Here is a 12,419-nt window from a genome sequence, read left to right on the forward strand (position 1 = left end):
GGCACAAATTAAAAGGCTAGAACTTTTAAATGGGTACCTGAGATTTCACCATATCATGAGCAACAACATTTGAAGCACTAGGCGTAAAACAGAGTGGAAGTGAAGGTCAGTTAGTACAGCAATAAATATATACATCAGACTCTCAGTTCTAAGTTAGGAAATAAACAGCATAGAATAATGTTACTCATGATAGGCAAAAAGACTTGTATTTAAAGGCATATGAAGTAATAGCTGGAGTAGTGTACTGGCCTCTGGCTGCTTTACCACTTCATCCAGGAAGAGCACAGACCATCTGCAGATGCATCCTCCTGATGAAGGGCGTTTGTTGTGCCTGAAAGCTTGCTAAGAAAAATTTTTCCAACTACACTATAAGAATTGATCTAATAAAAGATATTGGATTTACCCAAAGAACCTTGTCTGCCTATGTCCTTAGACCAATATAGACTACACACCTATGAAGTAATGGTACATTCAGTTCTAGGTAGTGTTTTGTAGGTGAGTCCTGTATACATTTTGACTCCAGTGCATTAGGACACAATAGACTGCTACAAACGGACAAGACTCCTGAAACAGTTTTGGTCCATCCTGAAACAATTAATTTAGGGAGAAACTGTTCTGATTAAGAGAAGTAATCTGTGGTGTTTCTGAGAAATCTTTCCATCAGGCAATACATCTGAATAAAGGAACCAGAGGCATAAGAATAACATCTTGGAATGGTTAAAAATTGATGTGAGCAGGAGGACTTCGAGTTTTCATGAACATGAAAGACAGAATATACAGTACCTGTGAGGAGGATACTGAACAAAAGCAAATAAAATGTCAGGGCTGGAAGAACAGAAAGCAGCAAGAATGACTGAGGCAGATGCACCTTACAGGTTTGGGGAACTGTAAGCTTTCTTGCTCTATTTGCACGCTTTGAATGTCTCAGAGATGGAAAAATGTTATAGCTGCAAGTTCTGCGGGTTCAATTTTTTTCCTTCATTGTAATTCAGACTAAAAGCAAATTCTTATAAACCTAAACCCTTGATCCATGTAGCTTTTCCATCACATAGCACAAAAGTATCTGGATACTCTACATTCATACATAGATTTACCCTAAAAGAAGCTCTATGTCTGCAAAGTAGCATTATCTCTGCTTTGCTAAAGTTAATTGCCAATGGTAAGTAACACAAAAGTCTCTGACATAGCAGGAACAGAATCCAGATCTCCTAGGTTCTCTTCTCAAAACCTTAATCAGGACCATCTGATCTATAGGAACAACACAAAACAGACTCTTAAGGAGACAGAGGCAACTGACATAAGATTCTTGAAGAAGTAAGACAATAATTCTTTCTTAATTATAGAAAGAAAAGACATGAACTGCATCTACACTTAAGATCTTGGGAAGTAAGGAGGGAAATTTGCTATGATTTTTATATTCACATATGGGAAAATCTCAGTGAGAAAGAGGAATACCTACATTCAGAGGTGTTTGGCATTATATACTTAAAAAGAATAAGATGAGATAAAAGGAAAGACAGGTACTAATATGCCTGTATAATCAGGCAGTTACATAAATGGCCTCTTTTCCATTCTAAAATTTCTTATTTTAAATATTTAATTAAATGCCTGTTTTCCAAAATGCAAGGCTTAACTAAGAACTAAATTTTAATGCTTTCCCCATTCCATATGCAACTGGTTACAATTCATTTTAATTAGCACAAAGCTTCTTTTGCTTTGTTCAGTATTTTAACATGTGTAAGAGATAAGACAAAGCTTACCAATAAATCTTAATTTGGCATCATTAGACCACCATAAAAGAATTTCAAAACTTCCTCTGATATTTCCCATTTTTGTATTTTGCATTTTTACAGGGCCAACATTGTTATAAACCACAACTCTATCTATGTGGCTCGTGAGGCAAAAAAGTAGTTATGATCATAAATAAAAAGTAGGTAAATTCCAAAACAATGACTTTAATGTTTTTAGTTTAAACAAAATAAAACAGTGTATGGGACTTTAGCTTACTGCAGATTTAAAACTCTTTACAGGTAAAAGCAGTTTGAATCCAATCTAAGCTTCTAGCAATGTTACAACATATCCCTCTATATTTTTTTTCTGGCTTCAGGTCATGATATACCTCAAATATTATAGTCAAAAAATTAATTGCTATGTCTGTTGCCCATTTTACAAACCCAAGTGTTGTTCAGATATTTTACTGAACTGAAATACAGCTGTTGGCAAAACAAGAACATTTAACCAAGGCAAACAAACCTCCATTTCCCTGGTTATCATCAGTAAGTCACCAGATTTGGAATTCTTAATGATCTCCAGGAAAGCAGACTTGGATGAAGTTTGGGAATTCTCCTTATCTGCATTTTTCCATGCTTCCATTCCTTCATTAATAAAAATGGATGGTTAACTCACCTCTCTTTTCTCTGTGAACTTCTTCTAAGAGTACTTCCTGCTTTTCTATTTGTTGAAAGAGAGACTGGCATTCAGTTTCCTTGCTCAGTGTTAAGTGCTTAACCTGCTCTCGACTCTGCAGTAGGTGGTGTCGCAACTTCCTCTCCTTGCTTTCTCTTTCTTTTACCTCTTCGCATAGCCACTGAAGTTTTGTCTACGCAAAACAAAATTTTGGCATTAAAAAGAGAAGAACTCCAATACCATCAGGACTTAACTCTTTAACCAAGCAGAGCTAACATCTTCAGAGACAACTTACTGAGTAGTTATTCTCACATAAACTACTTTTTAAACTGGAACACATTAAAAGACCAAATGTTGGCTCCATGTGCAAATACATTGAAAATATACACATTTTGGCTAGAAGAAACTACTTGTTCAGTCTTTAAACATAAACTACCTTTGTTAGGAACAAAAACTTCCTGGATGCGTATTTTTTGGGCAACGTTGATCTACAGACGGATCTAAATATAGATCATTTTGGTGCATAGCTCTAGCCCTCTGAATGATTTTCCATGATTCCCGAAACACACTCCACAGAAACACAGCTACTGACTCAGACTCAATATCCATTTAGCTCTTCTCTCTCATATACTTTTCTCAGGCACAGAATTAAAATATTTTTAACACAAGAGGTTTTTCCAGTCCTTGATCATTCTTACTGCTTCTATCTGAAATCATCCTTGTTCTGCAATATATTTTAAGATATGTTCTGCAATATATTTTAAGATATGATAACCAATAGTAGGCTACAAGGTAGCAGTGCTATTAAGGTATTTTGCTATGGCTCCAAAGATACTAGTCCAAGCCCCACTCTGGACCAGTACCAACATCTCCCACACAATGCTGAGCCAAGCTTCAAATTATGCAACAACCTGGTAATTCTGTTGGGGAAGTCAAAGGTGGTCAGACAAAATGCTAGGTCACAGCACTCCTATATATTAAACCAGTTGCAGGAACCAGTGTACCTTAAATATGGAACCCCAATAAGCTACTGATTTCAGGTTAAAAATGAAACTCCATCATCACATCCAGGAAAGCCTAAGGTCAAACAAAGGGCCATACAGGCTGTGGAAGCAGGGGTAGCTACCAAGGAGGAGTATACTTCCTTCACTTGCACTTGCAGGGAATCAGTTAGGAAGGCCAAAGCAGCAATGGAACTCAGGCTGGCAACAAAAATTAAGGACAACATAAAGTCCTTCTTCAGGTATATCGGGAGCAAAAGGAGGAGTAGGGCAGCATAGGACCATTACAGGATAGACAAGGGCAGTTGATGATAGATTGGAGAGACAAAGCAGAGCTCTTCAATGAGTTGTTTGCCTCTGTGTTCTTGAACTCAGATCTAGACAAATCTCCCAAATGCATTACTGACAGAAGCAGGAGAAACACCAGCCCACCAACTGTCAGCACCAACCTAGCAAAGAGATACTTGGAGGAACTGAATGTGTTTAAATCAGCAGGATGAGATGAGCTCCATTCAAGGGTGCTGAAAGAATTAGCCAGTGTCATAGCAGAGCCACTGGCATGGCTGTCTGAGTGCCCAGGTGAGGTCCCAGAGGACTGAAAAAGGGCCAGTGTGGCCCTTTTCAAGAAGGAGAGGAAGGAGGATCCGGGTAACTATAGACCGGTTAGTCTCATGTCTATACTTGAGAAAATGCTTGAAAAAATTATCAAGGATCACGTTTGTAGGAGTCCAGCAGGTAATATAATGCTAAAGGGCAACTTGCATGGGTTCATAGCAGGACAGTCCTGCCTGACTAACCTTGTTTCCTCCTATGAGCAGGTCACTAAAAGCTTAGATGCAGGAGTTGACGATGTCATCTACTTGGACTTCAAGAAGGCCTTAGATGCAGTATCCCATCCTATTATTATAAACAAATTGAACAGCTGTGCCACAGATGATTACGCAGTCACGTGCATGGCAAATTGGCTTAAGGGTCTTACTTAGACAGTGGTGGTGGACAGGTCAGTTTCGACCTCGAAAGATGTGGGCAATGGGGTCCCCCAAGGCTCAGTGCTGTTCAGTATCTTCCTGGATGAGGGCATGGAAGGCACTCTATCCAAATTCACATATGACACTAAACTATGGGGCGAAGCAAACACACCAACCAATGGGAAGAAATTGAATCAGGGTGGACCTGGACAGATTACAGAAGTGGGCAAAGAACAACAGGATGAAGTTCAACAAGGACAAGTACAAAGTGCTGCACCTAGGGAGAGGGAATCACCAGCACACCTATAGGCTGGGGGATGATCTACTTTGCAGCACAGCAGCAGAATGATATCTCGGAGTTGTTATTGACTCTAAGATGAACATGAGTTGTCAATGTGACAAAGTAATTAGCAGAGCTAACCGCACTTTGTCATGCATTAGTAGGCGCATCACAAACAGGTCCAGGGAGGTGATGCTGCCTCTCCATGTGGCACTGGCCAGGCTCCAGCTAGAGTACTGCGTCCAATTCTAGGCACCGCAATTCAGGAAGGATGTGGACAACCTTGAGATGGCCAAGAGGAGGGCCACTCATATGGTTAGAGGCCTGCAGGGAAGGCCTTATGAGGAAAGGCTCAGGGACCTGGATATTTTCAGCCTCGGCAAGAGAAGGCTGAACGCAGATACTTTGATATGGTGCCTAACAAGAGTGCCCTGAGGAAGCCTGGTTTTAACTTGAAACTAGAACTCTAAGACCTCTGGCACATATTCATGTAAAGACATGTGAAATATCCCTATGGAGATAAAGACACCATGTGGGATCCCCATCCCAACAGCTGCACTTCCTTGCCATTCCATAGTTATGCTATGATTAATAGTGGCATAAGTGCAATGCATAAAGGGGCCTAAGTAAATATAACAGACAAAGTGACAAGTGTGACCTCCAGCACTTTTTTTAATTGAAAACAAAAGTATAACTGCAGACATATTATATATAGTTGTGGCAACAATATAGTGTCAACTAGATAAGATGACAGATGGAACAAAGATATGCAGTAGGAGATCAGTTCTTTAAATCAGAAACAAAAGGTGGGTGATTTCAGGCAACACCAAATAATTCACGCTCACTTGCATGAAGAGCACATAAATTATCATCTCATAAGTTTAACTTTGAGTCAAAATCTTCTATGTTCTCTTACAGATAAAATAAAACAAAGTAATACAAGGCAATCCTGCTCATCTTCATATGAAAGTTGTTCCAGGCAGTAACTAGAGTTTCCAAGAAGTCTTCTTCTCTCCTGCAATCTTCTGCTCAACTCAAGATGGAATACTGTGCACTAGGATTGATCATCATCTTTGGCTACACTGATGGGAGCCAACCTTTTTGGCAAGCATGCCACAAATTTGCCCCATATCCTCCCCAAGTATGTCCCCCTTCCCTTGCCCAATCTGCTGCTCTACTTTTGTTTCCTTCCCAATTTGTTCTTTCAGTTTCTGCTTCCTGCCCTACCTGCCACTGTGCTGCCTGCCCCTTCCCAATCTGCCAAGCACAGAGGATGCACATGCTACTTGTGGTACCCATGCCACAGGCTGGCCACCCCTGAGCTATACCATTTCTTTCAAGCTAAGGCCAACTACAACCTGCAATATCCCACAAGTTTGAGCCCTAGGAAGCTGTATATGAAAAGTTAGTCTTGAACTTGTTTTTTTTTCCCCCGCTCTTCAATAATTGAACAGACAGATTTATAAAAATTCTCAAAATGGTAAATTTTATGAATGGATATTTGCTTGCTTACTACAGATCTGCTTATTATCTGTCACTATGAGGCATGTAAGTAGCACATGAGAGTTTGATAGTAATATTTCCTGCTTCTGTCAACAGGAAATCAGGTTTTTTTTAATGTTATTGCGAGAGCAATAAATAAATAAATACAATCAGCTACAACACTTACACCTCCACATTATACCAATGCGAATAAAGGAGGGGGAGGATGGACTGAAGTTAGTATACCAACTACAGATATGAATCTCTCTTCTTTTACCAGAAAGGAAAAGAAATCTATTTCTGCTATTCCCTTAAAAGCTATGCAACCAAATTTTTATAAGGGCATCTGTGGTCTAGTAGCTATGGAAGAAGTTTGGAAATTAGAAGTGACAAAGAGGCTTGGAATAGGTGCACAGTGTTCAAACTGCAATTCTACCACCCACTTAATTTCAGGTCAGACAAGACATTTGGCTTTCATGTGTCTGTGTTAGCTTTGCTTGAAAGTTGCATTTCACTTAACTATATAATGCATGACTAAGAAAAAAAACAACTTACTCTCACCTGCCTCCCTGCTTTAACAGGTCAATTAAAGTAAATGGCTAAACTACAGTAGCTAAAATTGAAAAAAGAGACTTTTCTTATACATTTCTACTGCTTTTACAGCAAAAGCTTTGTTATCTAGCACCCAAGGGGAATGGGGTGCTGGATAACCAAATATGCCAGTTACCTGAGATGCTGGTTGCCCCTCCTGCCGTGTAAGTGTGCCAGGGGACAGGGAGGGGTGCCCCGGACACACTGGAGAAAGGCTGCTATGCCCCGGACCATGGGGGCTTGGCAAAACTGGAAGTGCCACAGTGGGCACTTCCAGTTTCACTTTTGCCACATCGACTGGCATGCTGGTTAGTAGAGCAAGCCAGTTTGTAAGGTGCCAGATAACGCAGCTTTTACTGTAAAAGTTTTGTTTCTGAGACTAAAACCTAAGTACAAACCTTTTCTACAAACACAGATTCCCAGAACTAGAGAAGAGGGATAAAGCAAACAAGAAAAATAGTATGGAAGAATGAGCCAATTCCTTACTGGATGACTGATATTAAATATCTCAACAAGAAGCTGAAAATATTATTTTTTTAAGTTAAGGTACTAAACAAAGACCAAACTGATTCTGCATTCAATCTATTCCATGTTTCGGTACTGTGTTGTGGACTGAAGATAGTCTATCCCAAATCTGTAATCCAACTTCTAGACCACAATTAAAAATGGGATTTGAGCCTCTCCACAAAATCTGCTGAAATCCCTGAATTCAAGCACAGTGTATACACAGGTGACAGGATTATGGCAGCACAGTAAACCCAAAATTGAAGACCTAAAATCTAAACTAATTTCTATTAATATCAGTCACACAAATCATAAAATCTTTTAACACTTACTCCTCTAATGCCCTTTCTAAGGCCCCTGATACATGTTCATTTAAAAGGCGCCATGGGATCTGATCCCCAATATTAACAACTGTGCTTATTCTATGCCACACATCAGGAATCAGATCCCAATAGCACCCTTTCTACTTGCCAGTGCAGGGGGAGCCCAAGATAATGATCCCAGGCTCCCCCTGCCCCAGAAACTTAAAAACAGGATGCCCACAGGTTTGGGGACAAGGCCAATGATCAGCTGACAATCAGGGGCTCAGAGTTCCAGGCCAGTTCAAGACCTTAGTGAGAATCTTGACCAGAGCTGATAATCAGCTCATTGTCAACCCTGGCTCCAAGTCTGCCACATGTTCAATTTAAAGATGCTATACAAACCTGCCATAAAAATGTAGGACATTTGCAGCACCCTTGCCATTTATGCCACAATTAACACATTAATTGCACACAACTATAATGTGTAGAGGAGGCCTAAAGCAGCATGATCCCATACTAAGAACCAAGGACCATTAATACCTGTTTAATAGCGCATTATACTTTGCCCAACTCATGAATTCTTTTTACACAGGTGAAACTGGTGAGAATGACTCTCCTCTTTTTTTATAGGCCTTGATCTCCTAGTAATCAGCTTTTCTTCTGCTAATTTTGGGTTGGCTATCCCTAAATTTCTCTCACACCCTCCCCTCTGCTATTTTTCACTATGGTGTGCCTGTCTCCCTGTGATCAGTGACTTGAGGAAGAACGTCTTGCATTTAAAAACCTGTCTATTTCTATCCCATGGACATAGCTGGTGTAATAAAAGATATCACCCTAAGAAATATTTGTCTCTGATCTAATATATTTTAAATTGTTTATCAAATTTTACCTATTTTCAGAGAAGAAAGCTCCGCTAGTTAGCAAACAGGGAAAATCTGTGTGTAGAGGTGCACTGATATATCAGTTGCATATTGGATGGGAATCAATATCAGGTAAATTAACATATCAGCTATCGGCTCTTTTAACTGAATGTCACCAATAAATGCCACATGCATGTGTGCAGTCAGGAATGCAGCCTAGCAGCTTGAAGAGCAGCATCCTACCAGTAAGTCTATGGGGGGGGGAAGAGGCTTGGAGGTGGCATATTAAGTCCCCCACAGTGACAGAAGGAGAGGGGCAGGTGCAGCAGCAGGCACTGGTCAGCCAGGGCATGGTCTTGGACAGAGCCATGGGAGGCTTGTCTAGGGATTGCAGAGGTGGGATAAAGAGGGGATGTGTGGGGGATGGCTCCCTGCCATTGCGCAGCCCTCTAGGGTAAGCATGCCCCCCCCCCCCAGATTTGTGAACAAGGTAAGGGCAGGTGGACTATTGCTAACTCAGGGCAAGGGGCTGTGCCAGCCTCTTCCCAGCGGGGGGCTGGGCCAGGGCTGTACTCGGGGTGGGGTGGGCTCCGCTGTGTGGGGAGGGCAGTGGTAGCAACACTGGGAGAGGTGGCTATAGGGAATTTTGGGGTGGCTATAGCCCCCCAAACCACCTCATAGTGCTGTCCCTGCTCAGGGCAATGCGCTCTGCTGCAATTGAGCTTGCCTCGCCCACCTACCCCGATCACAGCCCTGGTCCATTTGCCTCACCAGGAAGAGACTGGCTTAGCCCCTGGCCCCGAGCCTACAGCGGGCAGCCTGCCCTTGCCCTGCACACAAATTCGGGAGGCCATGTGCTCCCCGTGCCCCCCCGGGGATGCACGTAGCAGCAGACAGCCATCCCCCCGCCACATCCCCTGGACAACCTGCCCGTAGTTCTGTCCTGTGCCCCACCCAGCTGGGCAGTGCCAGTGCCTGTCCCTGCCCCTGCCCCACTCCCTACCTCACTGTGGGGGCCTTGATCTGTCCTCCCACACCCCTTCAGCTCCTCCCCCCCAACCCCCAAGACTTACCAACAGGATACTGCTCTCCGCATTGCCTAGCTGCATTCCTGTAAATCAGCTATCAGATCGGTATCAGCCAATATGCTGGTTAATAATCAGTCATCAGTACTGTCTAGGAAAATCTTTATTAGTGCACCCCTATCTGTGTCTAAAGTTTATAAAAAAATCTGTTAAAAGTTATCAGTATATCTGTGTGAAGGAAGGTTGTATTTTGGAAAGACTATGGTTATCAAACTAGACAAACCTAAAGAAATATGACAAAACAAGATCAACTTTCACAAAGGGAACATTTTAACTGCTTCCCCTGCAAAAGTTAATGAAGTAGTTAATGCATAAAACATTCAACCATCCTATTTAGAAAAAAAACACAATTTGCATCAATTTTGAAGACTGAATTCAACTATTTAAGTGTGATGAGTAAGGATTTTTTAGCCCTTCTACAAGAACAAATCTGAATGTAACCTTGATTATGTTTAGCTATTGGTCTGTATACACAATGGGGAGTGGGGAGGGGCTTACTTCTCACGCCCTTTAGTTATCTACAAAACCAAGGAAAACACAATTTAGATTTCAGAAATTTTGGAAACTCAAGTCCTTTGCTACTTTCTATTATTCATTAGCCCATGCAGTGTACTAGAAGTAAAAATGCAGTTACCTCAGATTTTCAAAGGTTCACTCTGGAATCATAATCCTTAGATATTTCTATTATCCCATTTTTAGGGCTGCTCTTTCTTCTGAATTAATAAAGGTGCTAATCAAAGGACGGCATTTCTACATTCTATTTAAAAATCTCAGAGCTCTTCTGCCCACTACTCTAGAAACTTGTTTAGGAGATTTATGCAAATGATTATTAAATACCCCAAACAGATCTTTTTAATACTGCTTGGGATGTTAGCATTGTCTGTCTGAATACTGAGATGGTTCCTATATAGTTCTCCCGATTAACAACTTTGTCTCTGCTATTTATAGCAATACTAACTCTTGGTCTAGGTACATTAAATACCAACCCATCAGTAAGCTTAAGCCATCTTGCTAGCAAACAGTTTTCCCCAGTCAATTGGTCAACATTTCTTCCACTCTTGTGACCTTTTCACTGCAGAGAGAAAGCCTCGTCTTGTGTGGTATAAAAACTGTTTTCATCGTGAGAAGCTTAATCCTATTAAAAGATACTGGATAAGACTACTTACAGGACTTGCAAAGTAAAAAAGCTAGGGTTAGAAGTTACCAGTGATCTCTCTGAACAATTAAGCTAAGGCACAGTAATAAAAGATTACAGTAGCTGGCATGCCAGGCTTATAAGAGGTTTCCATCATGTACATACTCACATTATAGGGCTCATGGGATTAAGCAGGGGGAAATAGGGAACAGCACATTCTTCAAGAATCTGTTCTAATAGATTTAGATTTAAAATAAAACCAACTTAAATCAACAATATCTTGCCTCTTTGTAACACTATAGAAGAAAGCCCATCTGTTGATTATAATTTTAGTTTATTTAATGTCAAAAGAATAAATAAAAAAGAGAAAAGGACACCCAGTCTCAAAAAGGCCATCATTTTTCATTCAGAGATGCATTTGTTTTGCTATTCATTCAAAATTTGGATATGCTGAAATAATCTTGTCAAATTAAAGGAGAAAAATATAAATTTTACTATACAGATAGTGATTTCTTGCTGACAATGAGCCATGTAACCACCAATAAAAGGATTACAAGGCAGCTAAAATGTGAAGCCTTTCAGAAATATGGAGGTATTTCATAAGAGAAGTGAAACATGCCTTCAAACTGGAGGCAACAGACTACTACCCATCAAGAGACTGCAAAATACTTTGTTAGTATAAAAACAGCTACAGTCCTTCAGCTTAACAGACAAGTCACCAAATTGGAAATAGCAACATACCTACCAAAGGAGTGTTACAAATTTTATATTGTATCTCCTTGCCCCAAGCATAATTTAAAATACTATTTTAATAAGCAAATATAATTGGTACATATATATTTATTCAGTACATCCAATAAGATCCAGTTACCTTTGTTTCTGCTAACCACCGATGAGGGTCATTCTGCAACCCAGGTGCAAGTGATATTGCCTTCAAAAAAAAAAAAAAGAAAGAAAGAAAAGAAAAAGGTTAGACCCACAATAGAATTTTTCTGATTTACTGAAGAAACAAACAACCAGTAATTTAAAAACCCATTATTAAAGACTGCTGTTGGAAGGCTTATTCATAAATAGTTTAAAAGACTAACTTTACATTGGTCACATTTAAATGGTAATGTATGTAATACCATTTAAATCTTATTTAAAATGCAAGGCAGGTCAGCAGCTCCTTGGTAGAATGTAATTCTGCTTCTGTCCAAGTTTCAGTATAAAATCACCACAATAATGTGATAAGAACACCCCCAAAATACTGGAATATTACGTTATATTTATATAAAAATCAACAATGCATCAAGATGCGCATTTTTAGCGGGAAGTTTTGGCTGCTTCTTGATGAAAATTAGGTTTAATTTACAGGAATCTGAATCGCTATCGTTTATTTTTATTTTTAAGGATGAGTTTGGAAATCATCCAAAGCCATTTCTCTCTATTTTTTAAGGGCAACAGACTGAAAAGCTACTGGAACCTGTAACACATTCTGGAGTGCGCAATGGGACTTTGTTTTGGAATGGGATCCAAGACTCTGACAAGCTGCAATATTACAGAATAAAAGAAATGTACAGGAAGTACCACTGAAAATGCGTTATTCCGTTACAATGAAGGTGCTGTAATGCCTTCATGTAGGTAGAACACAAGATATTATACTTAGTTCAGATATCCGAGACAGAGTATCATATTCTTCCTTATGATTATCTGTATAATAATTCCAGTCATTTTGTGCTATTATGGAACACACATGATGTGCCTCTATTAGGGCATTTCATCAACCTGTAATAGTGCAAATAGTCCTGCATACCTTTCTTCAC

At 40.1% G+C, this 12,419-nt stretch overlaps 1 protein-coding gene across 1 annotated transcript in view; it reads right to left on the reverse strand.

The window, feature by feature from the left end:
- Positions 1 to 1,126: 1,126 nt before the first annotated feature.
- The window catches only part of CEP128 (centrosomal protein 128), a 101,168-nt gene continuing 89,875 nt past the window's right edge, over positions 1,127 to 12,419 (reverse strand). Inside the window, exons 8-10 of the mRNA XM_019551139.1 lie at positions 11,486 to 11,545; positions 2,407 to 2,599; positions 1,127 to 1,248 (exon numbers count right to left, since the gene is read on the reverse strand). Coding sequence (XP_019406684.1) covers positions 1,127 to 1,248; positions 2,407 to 2,599; positions 11,486 to 11,545 — 375 coding nt within the window. The remainder of the gene's footprint in view (positions 1,249 to 2,406; positions 2,600 to 11,485; positions 11,546 to 12,419) is intronic.

This window comes from Crocodylus porosus, unplaced genomic scaffold (assembly GCF_001723895.1).
Source record: "Crocodylus porosus isolate Cpor-Errol unplaced genomic scaffold, CroPor_comp1, whole genome shotgun sequence".
NCBI classification, from domain to species: domain Eukaryota; kingdom Metazoa; phylum Chordata; order Crocodylia; family Crocodylidae; genus Crocodylus; species Crocodylus porosus.